Consider the following 21,559-nt stretch of genomic DNA (forward strand, 5'->3'; position numbering starts at 1 on the left):
AAAAACGTGGAATGCTTTCTGAAGCTGGGTACAAGATTCATGTGTGTAGATGGCAGGGTTATACTGTGTTCATCTCTCAGGTCAGAAATGTCCTGCATCCAGGGAGCAAATGCATTACAGAGACATTTTCATTTTAGGATTTAGGAGAAGGGCCTTCACTCTGACAGCCCTGTTTCCTGGAGAAGCACTCTGGGTAGCAATAACTCTAAGCACGCAAGAATGCACCAGGCATCCAGGTAGCTCACACACCATTTCTGTCGATCAGCAAAGTAGTCTCCAATGGCATTGTGGGCTTGTTCAAGGAGACTGTCATCTGCATCACCAGATCCAGTTTTCAGGAGTTGCAGTACTCTGAACCAGTCCCCCAATTTCAGTCTGAGACCAATAGCGAGGTCTCTACAAAAAAAAAAAAAGGCATCCATTCACTCATTCATCATTAATCCACTCTATAATATTTGTCAGTTACCTGCTCTGTGCTAGACCCAGTTCTAGGTGAGCATGTCCAAGCACTCTGGAAACAGCCTGGCCAATAAGAGGCAGCTGGGACAGAGCAGAAGGTATAGTTTGAAAATGTGTCTAACCAAAACCCATTGTTGACACTTAATCCCAATTGTGGTAGCATCAAGACATGGTGGGGAAGTGATTAAGCCTCTTTTGTGATTAACAGCTTCATGAGTAGAGCACCAGGGAAAGCTGATGTCCTTTTGCCCTTCTCCCCATGAAAATTCAAGGTAGCATCCTGGAAACCCAGTCAGGGCTCCTACCAGACATCAAGTCTGCTAGACCCTCGGCCTTGGACTTCCCAGCCTCCAGAACCTCGAGAAACCACCTGTCCCTTATCAATTGTCACAGCAATTAAACAAAACAACAATAACAAACCCACCAGAGTAAAAAGCTGTTTCTGAGCCGGGCAGTTGTGGTGCATGCCTTTAATTCCAGCACTTGGGAGGCAGAGGCAGGCAGATGTGAGTTTGGGGGCAATGTGGTCTCCCAGAACAGCCAGGGCTGCACAAAGAAACCCTTTCTCAAGAAACAAACAACAACAACAAAAAGCTATTTCAAGTCTTCTTTTCCTGGATTTCCAACTTGTTGAGCAAACTAATTATCTGCTGGATAATTTGTTCTCTTTTGATTTTGATTTTATTCCTCTTTTGATTTTTATTTTCTGATTCCCAAGAGAAGAAAATTAAATAATGGTTTCAGTAATTAAAACCCAAATTATAACTATATAATTATTAATAAAAAGTCTCCAGTCTCTACAGACCTAACAACTTTTTTCTTTACCAAATGAACAAAATCTGTTATCACGGATTAACACGTGGAAACAGAGCAGGGGGCCAGGTCCTTAGCACTGGCCTGAAAGCCTGACGTGGCTGCTGCGTCTGTGACCCAGCCCTCAGCAGCCCGCCAGCCCTAGGCACGTGCCGGCCAGCCAGTCTAGCCAAAAGTTCAAGCTCCAGGTGCAGTGAGAGGCTGTGTCTCACTAAGGTAGAAAATGGTAGTGAAAGACACCCAACTGACCTCTGGCCTCCACAAACACACAGGCATGTGTGCACACACACACATACATACACATACACACACATACACACACACATACACACACACATACACACACACACACACACATACACACACACACACATACACACACATACACACACACATACACACACACACATACACACACACACATACACACACATACACATACACACACACATACACACACACACACACATACACACACACACACATACACACACACATACACACACACACATACACGGACACACACACACACACGCACGCAGGCACGCACGCACACACATACACACACACATACACACCCACATACACACACACAAAACATTAAAAATAATAAAAGCAGAGGAGAAAACGTCTTCCAAATTTATAAATTTAAAAATAACTTTCTAAAGGAAATGGTACAATAAATGTAATCAACTTTATAGTCTCCACTTGTAAACATAGGAACCAACAATACTTGGGGGTGACTGCCTTCATAATTTACCTTCTGTCCATATCTAGATACATCCTTTCGGCCTCTTCGAACCTGCCAAAGTAGGCAATAACTTCAGCCTGCTTCATTGACTCGCTCTGCAGATTGCCCAGGCGCTTCACAAACTTGATGCCTTGGTAATCCTTGCAGCGCACAAACGCTTGCTGTGCAGTGTACAAGTCCAGCTTCTGGAGGGCAGCTTCAGCCAACAGGCGCCTTCGTTTTTGAAAGGACACAAAAAACCTCTTACATATGACTAATAAACAAGGTTTGTATAGGATTCAATCAGTAAAAAAAACTTCTCGTGAATCTGGTGAAGATGACTATTTTAGCACATGCAAGTATGTTTTCATGTACCATGCTTATAACTGATTTTATAGAAAATCAGTTTCTATATTTTAAGAAGAGCAAAAAGAGATACAAGTTCTAAATATGGTACTAGTGTGGTAACAGAGTAACAGAGTTGGGACTTTAAAAGCATACACCTGACTTTGGGAGACATTGGGGTTCTTTACAATACCAAAGTCGGGGGTGTGGGTTGTCCTCTATGAACTGAGACGCATCTTCAATTCCAACTTTCTCAATCAATGCTCGGCTGTCTCGCAGGGAGCGGATCTCAAAGTTCATTATGTAATCCTTGCTAGGATGCTCTGGGTTCTGAAAGTGAAGGTGAAGCAGGGGATTCAGAAGGACGGACGCCTGTACAGTCTATGTCTTCCCCACAGCCAAAAAACATTACAAGAAAACAAACTAGTATCACACTTATGAGTAGAACAAAGAAAAGAAATTCCCATGTTTAGGTCTGAAGAGTTATTTGGGAAACACAAAAATTGAGTCTCCCATGGGCTTCCTACACAGAGATGCTGGAGGTTTCAATTGGTTTCTCTCAACTCCATTTCCCCTCAGGTGTAATTCTTTTCTCCACAACCCTACCCCGCCTTCTCTAGAGCAGAAAACCCACATCCAGCCACATTCTCGTCCTCCCGTCCACTCTTACACGCTGTGGCTTCATGGTTACTAAGCAAAAGAGATGAGAGAAAGGACAATGCCATCACCACTTCCCTGCCCTAACTCACAATGCTCACCAAAGCAGCACAATGCAAGGTCTGTCTCTCCAGGGAGGCCACGGGGCCAAAGAAAAGAAACACGTAGGCACAGTCAATTCACCAGTGTCCCACACATCCACACAATGAAGGAAAGACCCACTTAGAGCAGTTAGCGCCCACGTGAACAGCAGTAACAGGTGGGTCCTAGAGAGCAGACAGTGGCAGGCAACCAGCCCCTCCATACTCCTTACTCAGCACTGTGACAAAGTCTGAAATCCTTAGGAGACTCTCGAGGACCAAGCAGGAATTAGCAAGAAAGGAGTGTGAGGTTTGGGTTCTAACACACCCTTGTAATGTCACTGGCTCCCAACGTGACAGAGCCTTCCTCATCTACAAAGGATGTGTGCACAGTATTTACAGGCATGGGTACAAGGCCACAGGCCAATCTGACACCTCAGAAGAAATGCTAATTTCAGTTTTCAGTTGTATTTCTTTAGTCATCTAACAAACTTCTCTGTTCTTCTTTGAACATAAACAGCAGCATTGCAGCTAAATACTTCTGGGTCCATGACGCCCCAAAGAGAAGCAGAGCCTCCCATCTCCTTCCATCTAGTAAGCTTTGCATGTAGTCAGCCAAGTGGTAACAGAGTTCAGCTCTCTACCGCACACTTAACCCTTCTCAGAACATGGGACCGATACTCGGTGCTCTTTTCTCTAATACCCAATTCATACGAAACTGCCCAGTGTGTGACTGTCTCAGAGCACATCTAATCAATGAAATCAATGTTTCTAAAATACTTTATCCATGTTAATACAATAATCAGCTACAAAACCAATGGCACAATGTTCTAGAACTTAGTGCAATAAGCAATCAACAATGACCCTTTCAAAATCTTTTACAGTTTCATACATAAACTTGCAAGTAAAGGAGACTCGGATTTCTCAGTGACACAGCCACTGCTACATCCATTACTCCTCCTATGAGGGATAAAGCCTAGCCAACTAAAAGATTCATCTAAATTATGAAAAAATATAGCAAAAATATTAATGACTTTGGGATTCATTTATGCATAAGATTAAACACCTTGAAATTAGAGTTATAAAACAAAATAAACTGTTCTAAATCTTGACATCAAAAGAAATATATAGAGCTACCAGAGAAAGGTGAAGAAAATCTAGGAATATCATTTTTAGAAGAGAAACATTAAATGTAGCTGAAAATGGTAACAGCGGGGCCAGCAAGGTGGCTGGGCAGATGAAGGAGCTGGCTGAGCGCAGGGAGCAGGAGGAGAACTGACTCCCACAAGTAGTCCTTGGATCTCCACGTGTGCACTGCACCACACATCAACTGGCACACATGCACATACACATGAATAAACAGAATTTAAAAGAATTATTGGGGAAAGTGGAGGATAAAAAAATGCTAACAATTCTTCCTAAACCAGGAAATGCTACTGTCTGTGTGTTTTAAAGATTACCTAAGGGTCTAGAAACCCGTGTTTGAATCCTTTATTTTCAGATTGCTTGATTAAAATGAAAGCTAATATAGAAAAGTGTTTTAGACAATGGTACTGATCTGAATATGTGATTTCTGTTCATTCATCCCAGCCCCTGACTCTGTGTTCACACTTCTCAATGACAGCTGGGAGGACAGACTCTGATGTTCAGGCAATGTTCATGATTAAAATTGCTGCCCGGTAGAATTTCTACTAGTTTTTAAAACTTTGTTTTCAATTTTTTTCTATATTGACTTAATTTTATATAGTAACCACTTTTAAAAAGATGAAGTCATTCTTCATTTTTCAAATAGACATAACTACAGTGTCTGGAAATCCCTAATCCAGCACACCGTGCTGGACGAAGAGGACCCCAGAAGCTGACTCTGTGAAAGCATGCACAGCAGCCACTTTAGATGAAGTCTACCCACCTCTGACTCTGTTTATAAAAGGACACTGGAAAAAACACACCTTCTAAAGAGTTCCCAACACCTAAAACTTGAACAGAGCAAAGACAACTGAGAAAAAGATGCTTTTCTTGCATATGAAAGGATAACTGAGGAAGGGCTACTCTCTGATGCCCCTGTCTGTGAGTGAAAGGCAAGAAACAAGCTCACTGTTTCACAGACCATGTGCCTTAAAGACAGGAAAGATCTCTCTCTTTACCTTGCAGAAGTAAGGATACCTTCCTATCCATACAGAAGAACCCACCAGTCAAATGTGGCAATCCTCAGTTGTAACACCATAAAACTCCATTCCAGTATTTGCTGATAGCTTTATTATTATATCTAAGTATATTGTAGCTGTCTTCAAACACACCAGAAGAAGGCATCAGATCCCATTACAGATGGTTGTGAGTCACCATGTGATTGCTGGGATTTGAACTCAGGACCTCTGTAAGAGTAGTCAGTGCTCTTTACCGCTGAGCCATCTCTCCAGCTGCTGACAGCTTGTAAGCTTCGCCCCCTTCTTCCAGTCTCTGCCCTACATGCAGCAGACTGATTAGAAAGCCCAGGTTTCCCTTCTTTATGGGCACCCAGACTTTCAAAGACCGTCAGCCCCGACCCCTGGGAACCAAAGCATACGTAAGGAAGGAGTAAGGCTGGGCTTGAGGCCCAGCTGGCTCTTAGGTGCAGTCCCAGCTGGCCACTGTGCTGCCTGTTGCACACAGGAGGCTCAGTCAAGACAGCAGCAGAAATGGAGGGTTTGTTGTTGGTAGTCACCTTTAGTATCTCATCCAAGAGAACAGATTTAATTTCCAAATCCTCAAAGTTGCAAATATATCCAGAGGTCTGAATGGGTTCCTTTAAAGACAAAAAAAAAAAAAAGTGTTACATCTCCTCATACAAAACATGTCCCTCAAGGAATCCCCATTTTAAACAATATTGTCAAAACTTGCACTCAAATAAGAAACCCAGAATGTCACTGCCATCTGCCCATCACCTAAATCATTACCATGCTGCTGCTACACACCCCACTGAATTCTGCTAGTATCATATTTCAACTCTGTGCTTCTATACTGTACTGGTTGATTTTGTGTGTCAACTTGACACAAGCTGAGTTATCACAGAGAAAGGAACCTCAGTTGAGGAAATACCTCCATGAGATCCAGCTGTAAGATTTTCTCAACTAGTGATCAAAGGAGGAGGATCCAGCCCCTTGTGGGTGGGGCCATCCCCGGGCTGGTAGTCTTGGGTTCTACAAGAAGCAGGCTGAACAAGGCAGGGGAAGCAAGCCAGTAAGTAACATCCCTCCATGGCTTCTGCTTCAGCTCCTGCTTCTTGACCTGCTTGAGTTCCAGTCCTGACTTCCTTTAGTGATAAACAGTAATGTGAATGTATGTGTAAGCCAAATAAACCCTTTCCTCCCCAACTTGCTTCTTGGTCATAATGTTTGTGCAGGAATAGAAACCCTAAGTCACATACATTCCTCCAAAAGAGAAGAATGCTCTCTTACTTGACCACATTATGAATTTAATTCTTAGTAAATATAATACACATTATATTTGGATCCAATTAAGTACATCTACCACACAAATCCCACAGCACACTGAAGTCTGCCCTCTATGCACCTGATATGCTGCCTGCACAAGACTTTATTTGCCAACATGTAAATACATGGATGTTACATGTATGTCTCTTATCCTACAGATGGTTGCAAAAAAAACATCTAGGATATGTTTTTTTGCAAAAAAGATATAATATTATATAAGCCAAAATAAATATACTGTCAACTACTTAGTACCTCCAATAAAGCTAAAGAAAAAGCAGGGATAATAGTGTCTAGTAAAGGAAATCATTTCATTTTTATAATATATAGGAATGCATAATTATATTATACTATTATATAGTTATGATAAAAGAAAGACACCAAAACAATGAAAATAAAAGGTAAGAATTCATAACTTGAGTTCACTATGCCTACAATGGAGGCTCATATAATGCACACAGATGCATCTAAAGAGGCTTCAAATATGTTTTTTTCCTTTGAAAATGCATAAGTTGTTAGTTAAAAGTCAAATTATATGAGAAAAGCTTATAGAATCTTTTAATTATCTTCAGAAATGTGATTGTTTGATCCATCCTTATCTCCTTGTACTAAGCTCAACTCCAAATGGATCAAGGACCTCCACATAAAGCCAGACACTCTGAAGCTAATAGAAAAGAAACTAGGGAAGACCCTTGAGGACATAGGTACAGGGGGAAAGTTCCTGAATAGAACACAAATAGCGTATACTCTAAGATCAAGAATTGACAAATGGGACCTCATAAAATTACAAAGTTTCTGTAAGGCAAAGGACACCATCAAAAGGACAAATTGGCAACCAACAAATTGGGAAAAGATCTTCACCAACCCCACATCAGATAGAGAGCTAATATCCAATATATACAAAGAACTCAAGAAGTTAGACCCCAGAAAACCAAATAACCCTATTAAAAAATGGGGTACAGACCTAAACAAAGAATTTTCACCTGAAGAACTTCGGATGGCGGAGAAACATCTTAAAAAATGCTCAACTTCATTAGTCATTAGGGAAATGCATATTAAAACAACCCTGAGATTTCACCTTATACCAGTCAGAATGGCTAAGATTAAAAATTCAGGAGACAACAGGTGTTGGCGAGGATGTGGAGAAAGAGGAACACCTCTCCACTGCTGGTGGGGTTGGAAATTGGTACAACCACTCTGGAAATCAGTCTGGCAATTCCTTAGAAAACTAGGCATGTCACTTCCAGAAGATCCTGCTATACCACTCCTGAGCATATACCCAGAGGATTCCCCAGCATGTAATAAAGATACGTGCTCCACTATGTTCATAGCAGCCCTATTTATAATAGCCAGAAGCTGGAAAGAATGCAGGTATCCCTCAATGGAAGAATGGATGCAAAAAATGTGGTATATATACACAATGGAGTACTATTCAGCCATTAGAAACAATGAATTCATGAAATTCTTAGACAAATGGATGGAGCTGGAGAACATCATACTAAGTGAAGTAACCCAGTCTCAAAAGATCAATCATGGTATGCACTTACTGATGAGTGGATATTAGCCTAGAAAATTGGAATGCCCAAAACATAATCCATACATCAAATGAGGTACTAGAAGAACAGAGGAGTGGCCCCTGGTTCTGGACAGACTCAATATAGGAGAAAAATGACCAAAAGCTAGAAGCCCTTACAAGGGAAACACAAAAATCACCTAAAGAGATTCAGGAGAATATGGGTCTGGCATATTCATGGTTAGTAGCCAATAAGGAGGAAATGCAAAAGTCACTTAAAGAAATACAGGAGAACTTTGATCAACAGGCAGAAGTCATGAAAGAGGAAACACAAAAATCTCTCAAAGAATTAGAGGAAAACACAAACAAGCTAATGACAGAACTGAGCAAAAACATCCAAGATCTAAAAACAGAAGTAGAAACAACTAAGAAATCACAAAGAAAGACAACTTTGGAGATAGAAAACCTTGGGAAGAAATCAGGGACCATTGATGCAAATATCAACAACAGAATACAAGAGATAGAAGAAAGAATCTCAGATGCCGAAGATACCATAGAAACCATGGACTCAACAGTCAAAGAAAATGCAAAATGCAAAAAGCTTGTAACCCAAAACATCCAGGAAATCCAGGACACAATGAGAAAGCCAAATCTAAGGATTATAGGCATCGATGAGAGTGAAGATTTACAGCTGAAAGGGCCAGCAAATATCTTCAACAAAATTATGGAAGAAAACTTCCCTAACCTAAAGAGAGAGCTGCCCATGAATATACAAGAAGCCTACAGAACTCCAAACAGACTGGACCAGAACAGAAATATTTCCTGTCACATAATAATCAATACTCCAAATGTACTAAACAAAGAAAGAATATTAAAGGCAGCAAGAGAAAAAGGGCAAGTAACATATAAAGGAAGACCTATCAGAATTACACCAGACTTCTCACCAGAGACCATGAAAGCTAGAAGATCCTGGGCAGATCTCATGCAGACTCTAAGAGAACACAAATGCCAGCCAAGACTACTATACCCAGCGAAACTCTCAATCACTATAGATGGAGAAACCAAGATATTCCATGACAAAACTAAATTTACACAATATCTTTCCACAAACCCAGCCATACAAAGGATAATTAGGGGGAAAACACCATTACAATGAGGGCAACTATACCCTGGAAAAAGCAGGATATTGAACTTCTTTTATCACACCCAAAAGAAGATAACCACACAAGTATAAAATTAACATCAAAAATGATAGGAAGCAATAACCACTACTCCTTAATATCTCTTAACACTTTAATAACTCTTAAAATCTCTTTATATTTTTAAACCCCACAGAAACTTTTAAAATTATTTTCACAAATGTATGCAGCAGTCCCACTACATTTCTCAAAGAAAAAGGGAGGAATATCAGGTTTTTTAATTTGGCTCATTATTTATAGACTGTTAACACTTATTTCTTGTCTGTACCTCAGGATCCAAGTTTCTGAAGACATACATTCTTGTCTTCTCCATCATTGCAAACAAATCGGGATTGTCCTTGGCCCACTTCATATCCCAGACATCTTTGCGCTCCAATTTTAGCAACTCGCCAACTACTTGTTGCCCTGTACTGTCTGTCACCCGAGTGTCCAAGTCAAAGAAAGTCAAGACTCCTGCGATGTCGATGATAGCAAGACGACTGCAAGTCATGGCATTGGGAGGGAAAAATTTGAAATACTTTCAGTGGTCATGAAGTCAAAGTGCCCGCAACCCTTCCTCAAGACCCCTTTATCAGAAACCTGGAATATGGTGGGAATTTCTTTAAAACTTTTTAAACAAATTTAACAGAAAATAGAAACTATTCATCGTTTTGTTACTTTAAAAGAAAAACATATCCAAAACCAGATAATATCAAAATATAAAAGTTAATGTTAAATTCCAAGAGTAAAAATAAAAAAATTGCCAGGATTTCCATTTAAACAAAAACAGTAAACTGTACTCAAAAAGTTCACCTATCTACACATTACTGCACAAATCCAACCATTCCAACGTAAGCCTAACGCCCAGGAGAAGTCTCTGGCTTACCTGGAGTTGCAGTTCAGAGATAACTGGCAGGCTCGGCAATCCAAAGAATACTTTTGAATCAAGGCAACATTAGGAAAGCTGTACCTCTGGATGACACCAGATTCACGCCCCTGTGGAAATGACCTTTGGTCACTATAGCATATTTACCATAGAAGCATTAAGCTGTAAATACAGGTCTCTCTATAGGTCCATGTTTTTAAAACCAGAGTGACACTGACCTAGCAAGTGCCCAATTCTGCTGTTGCTAAGTCTATGTTTATCTCTTAACTTGAGTCTTTTAACAGCAGTTGTAGGTGGTCTAATTTTTCCTCATAGAATATTCAAGAAGGAAGTCAGGACAAAGATCTAGATCTTTGTAATACACTGATTCTTATCTGACAAGAAAGAAATCTTTCTTGTGGCTGCTTATAATTTAGGTTAATATTCAGAATAGCCTAAAGGCTACTGAAGTATCTTCTCCATTCCATTCACAGATATGAAATAGCTGCTGCTGGGGCCTAGTCCTCCATTCCACCCTCACCTAGAGCATCAGCTTCTGGCAAGAAGAAAGATCACCTAGAAGCAGCAGTACCTTGAGTATTATTTAAAAACTGACACAGGATATATACACATTTCCTGCACAGGTGTAATAGTGAACAAATCAGCAGCAAATGCAGCAGAGGAGCAGGGGCTGTGACTAGCTTTAACCTCTTCTGCGCCTGCGCCATGTGGGGCAGTGGGCCAGGGGGAAGGTCTACCTAGCTCTCTTTACCTGCCCTTTTTACCCAGCAAGCAAGGATTCCTCAGTATGATGCTCAGGCATGGCCTATCAGGGAAGTGGGAAAGCCACAGGATACACAGTTCTTAAGAGGTTTCCCCACAGACAGAGCTGACTGCTGGAGAACTCCACAGGGAACAGGTAAGCCTCTGCTGGTGCAACCCAAACAAACTGCTGAATCAGTTACTTCTGAAGTTCATGTTTTCATGTCAGAATTCAAGAAAAAACATGGTACTGTTGCTTCTGTTTTTTAAATTTTAGCAAAATAATGCCAGGGACTCCTCAACTTTATTCATTCTAAGTTTTATGAATGTAGTTCAGCCAGAGCCAGTATAAGTTCCTGGGCTACACGCAGGGAAAAAAAATCCTCTAAGTCAATGCCTTCCATACAGCCTCTGCATCTACCGACTACATAGGGCTTCCAACCCGGGGTCAACTCCACAGCTGTGTCCCTTCTCAGATGACCATCACCCTGCTGGGTTTTGTTAATATTTTTGCAAATGATTAATACTATGTGTACAAGCTTCAGAACTTCCTCATTTCTTCTATCAGATTTAGAGAAACACAAGATGTCCACAAGATGAAAGTCTAAATCCAAAATGCTTGATTTACCCTTGCTCTGTAACTTCAACAATTACTATTCATAAACTGAGTTTATTTCAACTTACCACAATCAGTGTCTTATCAGATGCAGTAATGGCGCAAATTGGATCCCTCGTACCCTAAAATTAATCATTTTATGTAATATTTATTGAATAACAAAGGAGGTTCAAAACTTATATGCAATTATTAAAATATATAGCAATACATTTGTCAATATAACAATTTTGTTTACTGAGTATCTACTATGTGTCAATCACTAAAGTAAGTACTAATGCCACTTCAATGAAATCTTGATCCCAAGGGATTACTTATAAATCAACTTGCAAAGACTATAAACCAAACATCTAACTATAGATACTCTTTTAAAAGAGATGCAAGTGGGTTCTAAAAGCACATAGGGAGAAGTAGATGGGAAAACACCTAAGCTTCTCTCTCAAGCTGTGGTCAGGAGGTAAGCATATACCACCAGAAGGGCAAAACGGAAGAGCCCAGCAACCACCTGGACCTAAATAAAGGGCACTGTGCTTAGCAAGAGGAGCCAGTCACCACAGCTCGTGATATCTGACAAACCAATCAGCCAGAAGTCAGACTGTTCTCCCTGGAAGACTGCCAGGAACCGACTGTTCTCTCAGCTGGGGAACATGAGAAAGGGAAAGAGCATGGAGAAAGTTTCTCTAAGTGGTAAAATTATCAACAGTTCAGTCAACACAACTCACAGACATGTGTGGCCCAAGATAGCTACAAACGCAGCCTGAAAGTCACAAAGTCATAAACTTAGAACATCTTTAATTTGGGGCTGCCAAGACAGCTTAGTAGCTAAGTGCTTGCTGCACTTACTAAGCTTATATTACTTCATAATCTCTACAAGCCATAGGACTTGAGTTTGGGTCCCTAGCCACCATGTAAAAAGCAGATGTGACAGTTTTTAAGGAATTGTGAAATGATGCCCTGTTTACTAGAACCAAATTCTTGTTCAAGTCTCTAATAAAATTCCAAACTTTCCTTATCTGCAGACAGTAATGCCGATGAACATCAAACCACCTACCTGAATGGCTTTGCTATAGTCAAACACCCCATCCACAGATCCAGAAGGAACATCATCAACGTGATAAATTCTGTTAAAAAAAAAAAAACAGAAGCTTAAAGAAAGTGAGGATTATATTACTTCATAATCTCTACAACTAGGGACTGAATAACCACAGTGAGCATTCTTATCTAAAGGAAAATTCTGATTTTTTTAAAGAGTTCTATATCCAGATGAATCTCATAAAAGCAGAAACCACCCAGCAAAGATTTAGAATTATATAAGTCATCTATTCAACAAAGTCATGCCCCATTGTAAACAACCAAGTCATGCCATCCCAACAAAATTCATTAAGCTGTGAGATTTTTGCAGGACTGTTGGTCAAGAGTAACTGTTGGCTTATTAGTTTATTTGCTCGCTCACTCGCTCACTTGCTCACTTATAGTCTCTCCTTGGTATATCTCAAACTCAGAATCCTCCTGCCTCATCGTCCTGTCTGTTGCAACTTCAGACTTGTGAAGTAATAACTTCATGCAGAACTTCCTGTTGTTTATCAAACACATTTACACACATCTTCATGTTGAAGTTTACTTCAGGACATTTACTTCAGGTCCCTTTGTCCTCACGTGTCTGAGTGGCAGAGTCCTCTTTATTCCCACTTACCAGAAACCACACCAATTCAGACTCCTGAAATCTGGGTCTTTGGAAAAAAGCCACACGCCCAGTTCACGGCTGCCTAAAGCCCTCTTCCATACCTATATGAATGGACATGCATCTCCCCTGGTGATTGATGCTAGGATCACCTCCTAAAAAGACCCCCTATACAACTAGCCTATGGGAATGAAACTTCAATTAGACACTCGTTTCTGAACTGAATGACTAATTTCAATGTACCACTAATATGTGGAGTGGGTCACAGAGCTATTTCCTAACCAAATAAATGCCCACAGATTTCCAGGCTTTATCAATATGGGGATTTTGTCTTGTTCTGTTTTGTTTACACCATGCCAACTTTCATTTACTTTGGCAAATTTAAATAGATCCATTTAAGAGATATTCAAATTAAATAAAAATATTTCTATTTCTCAAGAATGGCAATAGATAACTAACTACATCTGGATTCAATATGGTATGGTTGCATTATTAAAAATATATATCAAAAAACATACCTTTCTCTTCCTTCTTTGCGAGACCGTGTGATCTGATTAATTTCCAATGCTGTAAGCTTCTTTGCCACACGATATTGCCAGGTATAAAATGCTTCTTTTGAAGCTGCTATCACATGGGTTTTGGTCATGGCAACAAATAATGGTACTATTAAAAAAAGCAGTGAGACAACTAAGCTGTAGATACACAGAGAGTGATTCACAGCACTTCAGCACCACTGAGCGCACTCCTCATTTTAGGAATAATAAACCCGGTCTTAAAATACACAGTCTTTCAAATTAGAAAAGAATCTAAAGTTACTAGGATCATATGAAAAATATTAAGTAAAATGGATCTGCAATGTAAAAGGATCAAGAGCTAAAACCTCAGGGCTTTTTTAAAGACTACTTAGGAGTATGGGGTCAATGGAAGAGCATTTACCCCACAAGTGAGAAGCCACAGACTCAGTCCTCAGCATCACAGAAAGACAGAGGAGCAACCTTTAAAATCATTTCTTATTTTATGTGCATTGGTGTTTTTCCTGCATGTATGTCTGTGTGAAGGTCTTAGATCCTCTGGAGTTACAACCACATAATTGCTGGGAATTGAACCCAGGTCCTCTGAAAGAGCAGCCAGCACTCTTAACCACTGAGCCACCTCTCCATCCCCAGAAGTAAATCTTTGTGAGTCAGGGTTAGGCAGCAGTTGGTCCCTTAGGCATAACGTCAAAAATAATGTAATAAAAATAAAGCAATTAAATCTTATAAGGAATTAATGGTTATAAACATACATATGAGATTGTCCAAAAATATTTAACAAAAGAAAAACATTTAAAGAAAAAGAATCTAAGTGAACACTTCTCCAATAAGATACACAAATAACCATAAAAAGATAAACAACATCATTAACCACCAAAACCTGAAAATCTAAACTACAACTGGCATGTCATGTCTAGGATAGCTAGAATTTTAGAAAGTAAGACAAGAATTAGTAGCCGGGCAGTGGTGGCACACACCTTTAATCCCAGCACTTGGGAGGCAGAGGCAGGCAGATTTCTGAGTTCGAGGCCAGCCTGGTCTACAGAGTGAGTTCCAGGACAGTGAGGGCTACACAGAGAAACCCTGTCTCAAAACACCAAAAGACAAGAATTGGTAAAGGCATAGATAAAAAGCGAAAATGTAAAATACTGTGAAAGAGCATTCCAAGGTTTCTCAAAATGTTGACTATAGAGTTATACATTACCTAGCAATTCTGCTCCTGGGTATATGTCTAAGAGAAGCAAACACACACACATACACAAATGTACACTCCGGTGATCAAAACAGCGTGCTGCATCAGAGCCAGCATGTAGAAACAACTCAGATGTCCACCAGCTGTTGAACCCAATCTCTTCCTTCCCTCCACAGTACCAATTACATCCGGGTCTAAACATTTACCCTTTTCCTTGATCTCATTTGTATTGTATTTCCACTTCACTTAGTAAAAGAGAAAAAATTCTCCTGCGTTTCATGCTTCAGGCAGGCATTTAACTGGCCACCTTTGTGCATGCTTTTGTGAAGCACAGAGCCCCAGCAACTGCAACTGTGGATTAAAACATGGGATACTAAGTGGCAAAATAACCACCTAAGGTCATAGAATACTACATAAGATAAAATCAAGTATGCACTTTCAAACAAAATGTATAAAAGCAAAAAGTAGCCCTCCATAAAGGGCATTACCTTGTGTTTTCCGAGCTCATGAATAATCAAACACTGTGAACTGTTTCTGTTTATACCACAAAGCAATGAAGCCAGGGTTGGCAAGCAGTGGCTTATGGGCTTTTGTCACAGAACTAGCCAGGGGCATGCTTTGGCAGCGGGGCACTTAGAAACAGAATAGACACTCCCCTGGCAGCGTAGTGTTGACTGAGTAGACTGACAACTCAAGAACTCAAATTCGAGGACTTTTATACTAAGTATTTAAATAAAGCTGTCGAAATTTTTTTTTTTTAAATTTCAGGTTTTCAAGGTTTTTCTATTCAAAACAAATCATAATGACCTCTAGAGGGAGCACAAAGCTTTCATTGCCTTGCACAAAATCAAAGCCTGGTGAATCGCAGCCAAGCCTCCAGAGGGTGCTAAAGCCAGCCAGGCTGTCTTCTCACTGACTTTTTACTAAATCTAATAAATATTTAGTAAATTCACCATGAATATTTCAATTCTGGTAATTATGCTCTTATTGATTTGAGGTTCACAAACCTTTACTGCTTCCTAGTAAAATGTAACATTTCCAAAGCATATAAAAGCATTTTCTTAACCAGTGTTTGATTATAATTATGAGTTACATTCATGTTCTTTTATTCTTTTCTTCCATACAATTTATTCTGATCACACTTTCCATGTTCCCATGTTCTTTATTAATACTTCATGAATATGAAAATTTATTGCTATCCTGATTAATTCAAATTAAAATGCTACTGGTTCAAAAGACAAGTCAGGCTTCTTAGATTCAAATTGCAAACACTTCATAATTATGTTATTAACAATTATGTTTCTCTCTCTGAGCCTCAGTTTCCCTGTCAATTGGAAATAACAATATCAGCCCTATAGAGCTGTTTTAAGGATAAAAGAGAAAATAAGGTCTTCCTGCCGCCATTTGCACCTGAGAGCTAGGCCTTCTGTGTGCATAGCCTGCCAGGAGAGGGTGATCTCCCAGCAGCACTTTCACTTCTGAGAGCAGAGGTGAGATCTGCGGAACAGTTGGGACAGAGGTGAGATCAGTGGAGCAGCTGGGACAGAAGTCTTCAGGCTGCCATTTGCACCAGGGAGCCAGGTGGCTCCACAGCCTTCTGTGCACAGACCCTGCCAGAAGAGAGTTGGTCTCCCAGGAGTATGGACACAGGCTTACAGGCCCACAGGAGGGCAAGCTCCAGCCAGAGACAGCAAGACCAACCAGCACCAGAGATAACCAAATGGCAAAAGGCAAGCACAAAAACCCTACCAATAGAAACCAAGGCTACTTGGCAACATCAGAACCCAGTTCTCCCACCACAGCAAGACCCAGATACCCCAACACACTGGAAAATCAAGAGTTGGATTTAAAATCGTATCTCATGATGCTGATAGAGGGCTTCAAGAAGAACTTAAATAACTCCCTTAAAGAAATACAGGAGAAAGTGGGTCAACAGATAAAAGCCCTTAAAGAGGAAAAACAAAAAATCCCTTAAAGAAATACAGGAGAACATGGGTCAACCGGCAGAAGCCCTTAAAGAGGAAACACAAAAACCCCTTAAAGAATTACAGGTAAACACAAACAATCAAGTGAAGAAATTGAACAAAACCATCCAGGATCTAAAATTGGAAGTAGAAACAAAAAAAGAAATCACAAACTGAGACATCTCTGGAGATAGAAAACCTTGGAAAGAATTCAGGAGTCATAGATCAAGAACAGAATACAAGAGATAGAAGAAAGAATTCAACAGTCAAAGAAAATGGAAAATGCATAAAGCTTGTAACTCAAAACATCCAGGAAATGCAGGACACAATGAGAAGACCAAACCTAAGTATTATAGGTATAGAAGAGAGCAAAGATTTCCAACTTAAAGGGCCAGTAAATATCTTCAACAAAATTATAGAAGAAAACTTCCCTAACCTAAAGAAAGAGATGCCCACAGAACTCCAAACAGACTGGACCAGAACAGAAAGTCTTCCTGGTACATAATAATCAAAACACCAAATGCACTAAACAAAGAAAGAATATTAAAAGCGGTAAGGGAAAAGGGGCAAGTAACTTATAAAGGCAGACCTATCAGAATTACACCAGACTTCTCACCAGAGATGATGAAAGCTAGAAGATCCTGGGCAGATCTCATACAGAAGATAAGAGAACACAAATGCCAGCGCAGACTACTATACCCAGCAAAACTCTCAATCACCACAGATGGAGAAACCAAGATATTCCATGATAAAACCAAATTTACACAGTATCACAATATCTTTCCACAAATCCAGCCCTACAAAGGATAATAGATAGAAAACGCCAACACAAGGAGAGAAACTACACCCTAGAAAAAGCAAGAAAGTAAGCTTCTTCCAACAAACCCAAAAGAAGATAACCACACAAACATAAAAATAACACCAAAAAATAACAGGAAACAACAATCACTATTCCTTAATATCTCGTAACATCAATGGACTTAACATTAAATTCCCCAATAAAAAGACATAGACTATCAGAAATATTTTTCATGTGAATCTTCAATTTTATCATAAAATGTTTTTACTTCCTTTTTCAATAAAATATACTATTTCAGACATTGTAACAGTCCTTAGAAAAGAGATTATGATTTTCCTTATGGGATGTATGAATAAATAAGTAAGTTTGGTTAGTCAGTTGTGCAACACTTTACTGCTTCTGTGCTGGGTGCCATGTGCCCCAGGTGTTGTGCTGGTGACTGGGATGTGGGTGTGTAAGGATGTCTTATAAGAAATAACTAGCTGGGGGTGGGGTGGGGGGGGTGGAGGGGTGGCGCACACCTTTAATCCCAGCACTTGGGAGGCAGAACAGGTGGATTTCTGAGTTCAAGGCCAGCTTGGTCGACAGAGTAAGTTCCAGGACAGCCAGGGCTATACAAAGAAACCCTGTCTCGAAACAACAACAACAACAACAAAAGAAATAACTATATGGGGCTGGAGAGATGGCTCAGTGGTTAGGAGTACTGACTGCTCTTCCAGAGGTCCCAAGTTCAAGTCCCACCAACCACATGGTGGCTCAAAGCCATCTGAAGTGGGATCTGATGCCCTCTTCTGGTATGTCTGAAGACAGTTGTAGTGTACTCATATACATAAAATAAATAAATTTTTTTAAAGAAATAACTATAGGTGCCAGGCAGTGGTGGCACACACTTTTAATTCACTCGGAAGGCAGAGGCAGGGAGAACTCTCTGAGTTCGTGACCAGCATGGTCTATGGATGAGTTCCAGGACAGCTAGGAATACATAGCTATCTCAAAAAAGAATGAGAACAAAGGAAACCCCTCTAAGTCTGTCCTTGGGTGGCATGTATGGAGAGGATGGCATTGTCTGTCCTCGGGTGGCATGTATGGAGAGGATGGCATTGTCTGTCCTTGGGTGGCATGTGTGGAGAGGATGGTATTGAGAGGGGGAACAAGGCTCCGAGTGACCCGAGAGGACCAGCTTGCCCGTGCAGCAGCCTTTTGGTGGTTTCTAGTGATGGTTTCCCTGTATTCCAGAGAAGGCTAATTTGATGACAACATTGCAGTTTACCAGCTCTTTAAAGTGCTAAGAAATGAATAAGTGGCAAAGCGGGGAAACCATTAAGGACACAGGAATTTATTCAGCCTTCAGCATTAAAATATTACAAGCAGATTTTTCCTAAATGTGAATTCCTAAATTGTTTTAAATTATTTTACATCCTGGCTTGGCTATTAATGACTGCCTATTAATGTTAAGGCTCATTTGAAGGAAGCATAATTTCTTACATTTTTTCCTCAGTAATCTTTCTGCCTAGTTTGAAATTCCTTGAATGTGTATGTGTATGTGTATGTTGTATGTGTGTCTGTGTATATGCATGTTCACGTGTGCTGGCACACACACACACACACGTTTACACAATTGTTTACAGAAACTGTCAAGCAGAGAGATAAACCAAAATCAGACATTCTAGCTTAGCATCATTGGTATTGGGTGTTTAGTTGTCCAACTCCATAGAAACTTCATGGGGATATATCTTAATAATATATCCATTATCTTGGATATATGTGAAATAAAACGTTGAGTCTTTGTATCTGTTTGCTGTGGGCCAGTGGGTGAATGATTGGTTAAAACTTCATCCATTGAAACTGTACATGAAAAAGTTTAAGACTCAAAAATACAAAAAGATTGTTCTCAAGTATTTACCATTTTATGAAAATGAAGTATTTACATTTAATTATGTTTAAAACAACAGTCTACCTGGCATAAAAATTACTTTGAGTTTAACCCCATGATATAGCAAGTGATTCTACATTAAAACTTTTGATTTTGAGAGAAAAAAACCCAATAATCTAAAGATTGGCAAAATTCACACCTTAAAGACATAATACTTTGGTTCAGGGAAATGGCTCAGTAGGTAAGGACTCTTGCTATTGAGAACACACATGCAGGCACACACACACACACACACACACACACACACACACACACACGCACGCACACACGCACACATGTACACACACACTAAATTTAAAAAGTAATACTTATAGAAATAACAAATATACTCACATGACACATCTGTAATAATTTTAAGCTATGCATTTTACTACCAGGGAACTTAACATACATATAAATATATAGTTATATATGCATGTATATCTATATACATATGTATATATATGAATACATGTATATAAACATACTTTTGCAACAATGCCTATAAACAAGAGGTTAAATATTTCATATCACAATGAGTTACTAAAACCTAAACATGAGACCATTACATCTTTAACAGTCACATGTTTTAACCAGTCCTCAGCAAAATATACTTAAGAAACATACCACTTTGTTTTTAGAATCTATCTTATTTTATGTGTATTAATGTTTACTTGTATGTATATATGTTCACCACATGCATGTGTGGTGTCCAGGAAAGTCAGAAGGGGTTGCTGAATTTCCTACAACTGGAGTTAGAGACCATTGTGAGCCACCGTGTAAGTACTGGGAATTGAACAGGGTCCTCTCCAAGAGCAACAATTGCTCTTAGCCATTTAGCTATCTCTTCATTCCCACTAACATGATTTTAAGACTCAATATCTAATCTGAAAATAAACGAGTAGTTTATCAGAGTCAGAAAATAATACAATGGGTTTTCAACTATTTTGGACTGAATTATATATGTCACCATTTCTAATATACAGCAATACATTTTATAAGAGAGACATTAATTCTGGAAATTGCAATGGCAGAAAATATTTTAATGGCTTTAAATAAGTTTCTTAGATCAAGACTTAAAACTGCCCAGAGAGTTACTTTCATCTCTATTGGGCAGAGGGAGGGTGCAACCAGAGCAACAAATGCCCTCAGAAAAAGAAGTGGGGAATTTTTTAAGACTTTCTCTATTAATAGATTGGTTTCATTAGAAAGCACTGGAAAAAGCAAGCCTACTTTATAAGCAGCTAAAGTGTTTTTATGGGAGAGAAGTATTTACAAGCAGTTTATGAATAATAAAAGTGATTTAACAGCAAAATTCTTTCTACAACCCCGTTTATTACATACTAACCTGGCATTGTGTGCCCATTCCTACACAATTATGTAGACGAATGGTGGCAATGTGGCAATTATGAAATTGTTGTGGATTTTAGACACAATTGCCTCCCTTACAGGTTATTGTTTTAACCAGGATGCTTTCAGAGTGAAAGGAGGCATTGATAAATCGATCATGAAAACAGGTATCAACTGGTACTACTCCTGGCAACCAGAAGATATGGGCATTCTTATCTAGAAAATTAATACCATTAGCAGAGGTTGGAGAATATGTGATCCTGACATACATTTGTGTGTGGTGTGTACACTCATGTGTGCTCTCAGAGGCCACAGAAGGATGTTGGGTATCTCCTACTACCATTATCCACCTTATTGTTTAAGACAGACCTTTCAGTGACCCTTAAGCTGTTTAAGCTAGGCAGTCTGGCCAGTGAGTTCCTGAGATTTACATATCTCAATCCCCCAATGCTGGGGCCACAGGCATGAGTGGTCATGCCCACATTTTGTTTGGGTGGTTAGGGATTTGAACTCAGGCTCTCTTGCTTTAACAGCAAACATTCCAACCCAATAAGTCACACCTCCAGCCCTTTGGGATTTTTTTAGTTAGTGTTATAAACAAAACCCCACCAGAAAGGAAATAAATATTAACATTTTCTTACCAAGA

General features: G+C 39.6%; 1 protein-coding gene across 2 annotated transcripts in view; it reads right to left on the reverse strand.

Moving 5' to 3' along the window:
• Window positions 1-21,559, reverse strand: part of Wdr35 (WD repeat domain 35) — a 56,904-nt gene that overhangs the window by 13,291 nt on the left and 22,054 nt on the right. For both annotated transcript variants that reach the window (XM_052186124.1, XM_052186122.1), the window contains 10 exons: window positions 21,555-21,559; window positions 13,682-13,826; window positions 12,534-12,603; window positions 11,554-11,607; window positions 10,129-10,238; window positions 9,532-9,742; window positions 5,786-5,866; window positions 2,541-2,677; window positions 2,033-2,236; window positions 250-396 (listed from right to left, as the gene is read on the reverse strand). The exon at window positions 21,555-21,559 is cut by the window's right edge and continues 56 nt beyond it. In XM_052186124.1, coding sequence (XP_052042084.1) covers window positions 250-396; window positions 2,033-2,236; window positions 2,541-2,677; window positions 5,786-5,866; window positions 9,532-9,742; window positions 10,129-10,238; window positions 11,554-11,607; window positions 12,534-12,603; window positions 13,682-13,826; window positions 21,555-21,559 — 1,164 coding nt within the window. The remainder of the gene's footprint in view (window positions 1-249; window positions 397-2,032; window positions 2,237-2,540; window positions 2,678-5,785; window positions 5,867-9,531; window positions 9,743-10,128; window positions 10,239-11,553; window positions 11,608-12,533; window positions 12,604-13,681; window positions 13,827-21,554) is intronic.

This window comes from Apodemus sylvaticus, chromosome 6, assembly GCF_947179515.1.
Source record: "Apodemus sylvaticus chromosome 6, mApoSyl1.1, whole genome shotgun sequence".
Lineage (NCBI taxonomy): Eukaryota > Metazoa > Chordata > Mammalia > Rodentia > Muridae > Apodemus > Apodemus sylvaticus.